The 1,569-nt window shown below is 37.2% G+C and overlaps 1 protein-coding gene across 1 annotated transcript in view; it reads left to right on the forward strand.

Annotated features, from left to right (window-relative positions):
• LOC130069415 (uncharacterized) overlaps positions 1–39 on the forward strand; it is a 1,980-nt gene extending 1,941 nt beyond the window's left edge. Inside the window, exon 2 of the mRNA XM_056233281.1 lies at positions 1–39. This exon is cut by the window's left edge and continues 319 nt beyond it. Within this exon, the coding sequence (XP_056089256.1) occupies positions 1–3 (3 nt within the window). The 3' untranslated portion in view covers positions 4–39.
• Positions 40–1,569: the final 1,530 nt, after the last annotated feature.

Raw genomic sequence — 1,569 nt, forward strand, 5'->3', positions numbered from 1 at the left:
TAAGAACACACACAGTGCTCTACTAAAAAAAAAAAAAAAAAAAAAAAAAAAAAAAAAAACACTATATACTGTATGTGTATGTATGTATGCATTTATATATGTGTATGTATATTATATGTATATACATGTGTATGGATATATATATATATATGTATATGTATGTATATATATGTATATATATATATGTAATTTTGCACTAATGTAAATTGTTTGCCATGTACATTTCCACATGTACACATTATCTTCTCTCTGTCTCACCAAATAGGTTTATCTTTTGGAATTCGAATGTGTTCATTTCAAATAAGTTGCTGGAATATTCAGGGTCTTCACTCTTCAACGTTTGGTTCTAAAAGTACAGACCCAGAATTTCTAAAACATATCGAAGATGTTGACATCATAATCCTCACTGAAACCTGGTGTCGAAATGATGCGCTCACCTACTGTCCCTCAGGCTACTATGAAGTGATTGTGCCCTCAGTCAAAATAAGTACAGTCCACCGTGGACGAGACTCGGGAGGAATTCTAGTGTGGTACAGGGAGCATCTGGCCAAACACATTTCAATTATCTCAGTTGGAAAATTTCATTGCTGGTTAAAAATAAACCAAATTGGCATTTCTATTAGAGACACATATCTCTGTGCCATCTACATTCCCCCAGCGGAATCCCCTTACCATGAGGAGGAATACCTCAACAACATCCACACAGAAATCAGCCATTTCCAGGCCCAGGGGAATGTGCTGCTGTGTGGAGACTTTAATGCAAGAACTGGATCTGAACCCGATGACATAGATCCAAAGGGTAATGAATATGTCTTTGGCCCAAACCCCCCAAGTATCACAAGAAAACTTCCACCGAGAAACAACCTTGACCAGACAGTAAATAAAACCGGTAGAGAGTTAGTGCAGCTCTGCCGAGCCTCAGGCCTGTACATCCTGAACGGCCGGATCCGAGGGGACTCTTTAGGGAGGTTCACGTGTTGTTCAGGTCTTGGAGCTAGTGTAGTTGACTATGTCATCACTGACATGGACCCATCCTCCTTCAATGCATTCACTGTCAAACAGCAAACTCCGCTTTCTGACCATAACCAAACTAACATCTATATCAAAACACATCACACACCAGAACAAAACCGACTGGAAACCTGCCGAATGTATCAGGTCCAGCAGAGGTACAGATGGGCTACGGACAGCGCAGACAAGTTTGTCCAAGCCCTCAGTTCTGAAGAAATAAAAAATCTAATAAATACATTTATTAATAAGAAATTCGAAACAACTAAAGATGGTGTTAATTCGGCTACAAATGAAATCAATAACATATTTAAAAAAGCAGCACAGAAAAGTGAATTGAAAAAGAAAGGCAAAAAATACACAAAAAATACTCCAAAAGATGCAAAATGGTTTGACTCAGACTGCAAAACATTAAGAAAACAACTTAGAAAATTATCAAATCTGAAACATAAAGAACCAAACAACACTGACATAAGAACTGAATACTTTTCAAAACTAAAAATATATAAAGACAAAATTAGAGCAAAGAAGCAACACCATCTGACCAAAAGTATACAAGAA

This window comes from Rhinichthys klamathensis, unplaced genomic scaffold (assembly GCF_029890125.1).
Source record: "Rhinichthys klamathensis goyatoka isolate OS25496 unplaced genomic scaffold, OSU_Roscu_1.1 h1tg000366l_1, whole genome shotgun sequence".
Classification (NCBI taxonomy): domain Eukaryota; kingdom Metazoa; phylum Chordata; class Actinopteri; order Cypriniformes; family Leuciscidae; genus Rhinichthys; species Rhinichthys klamathensis.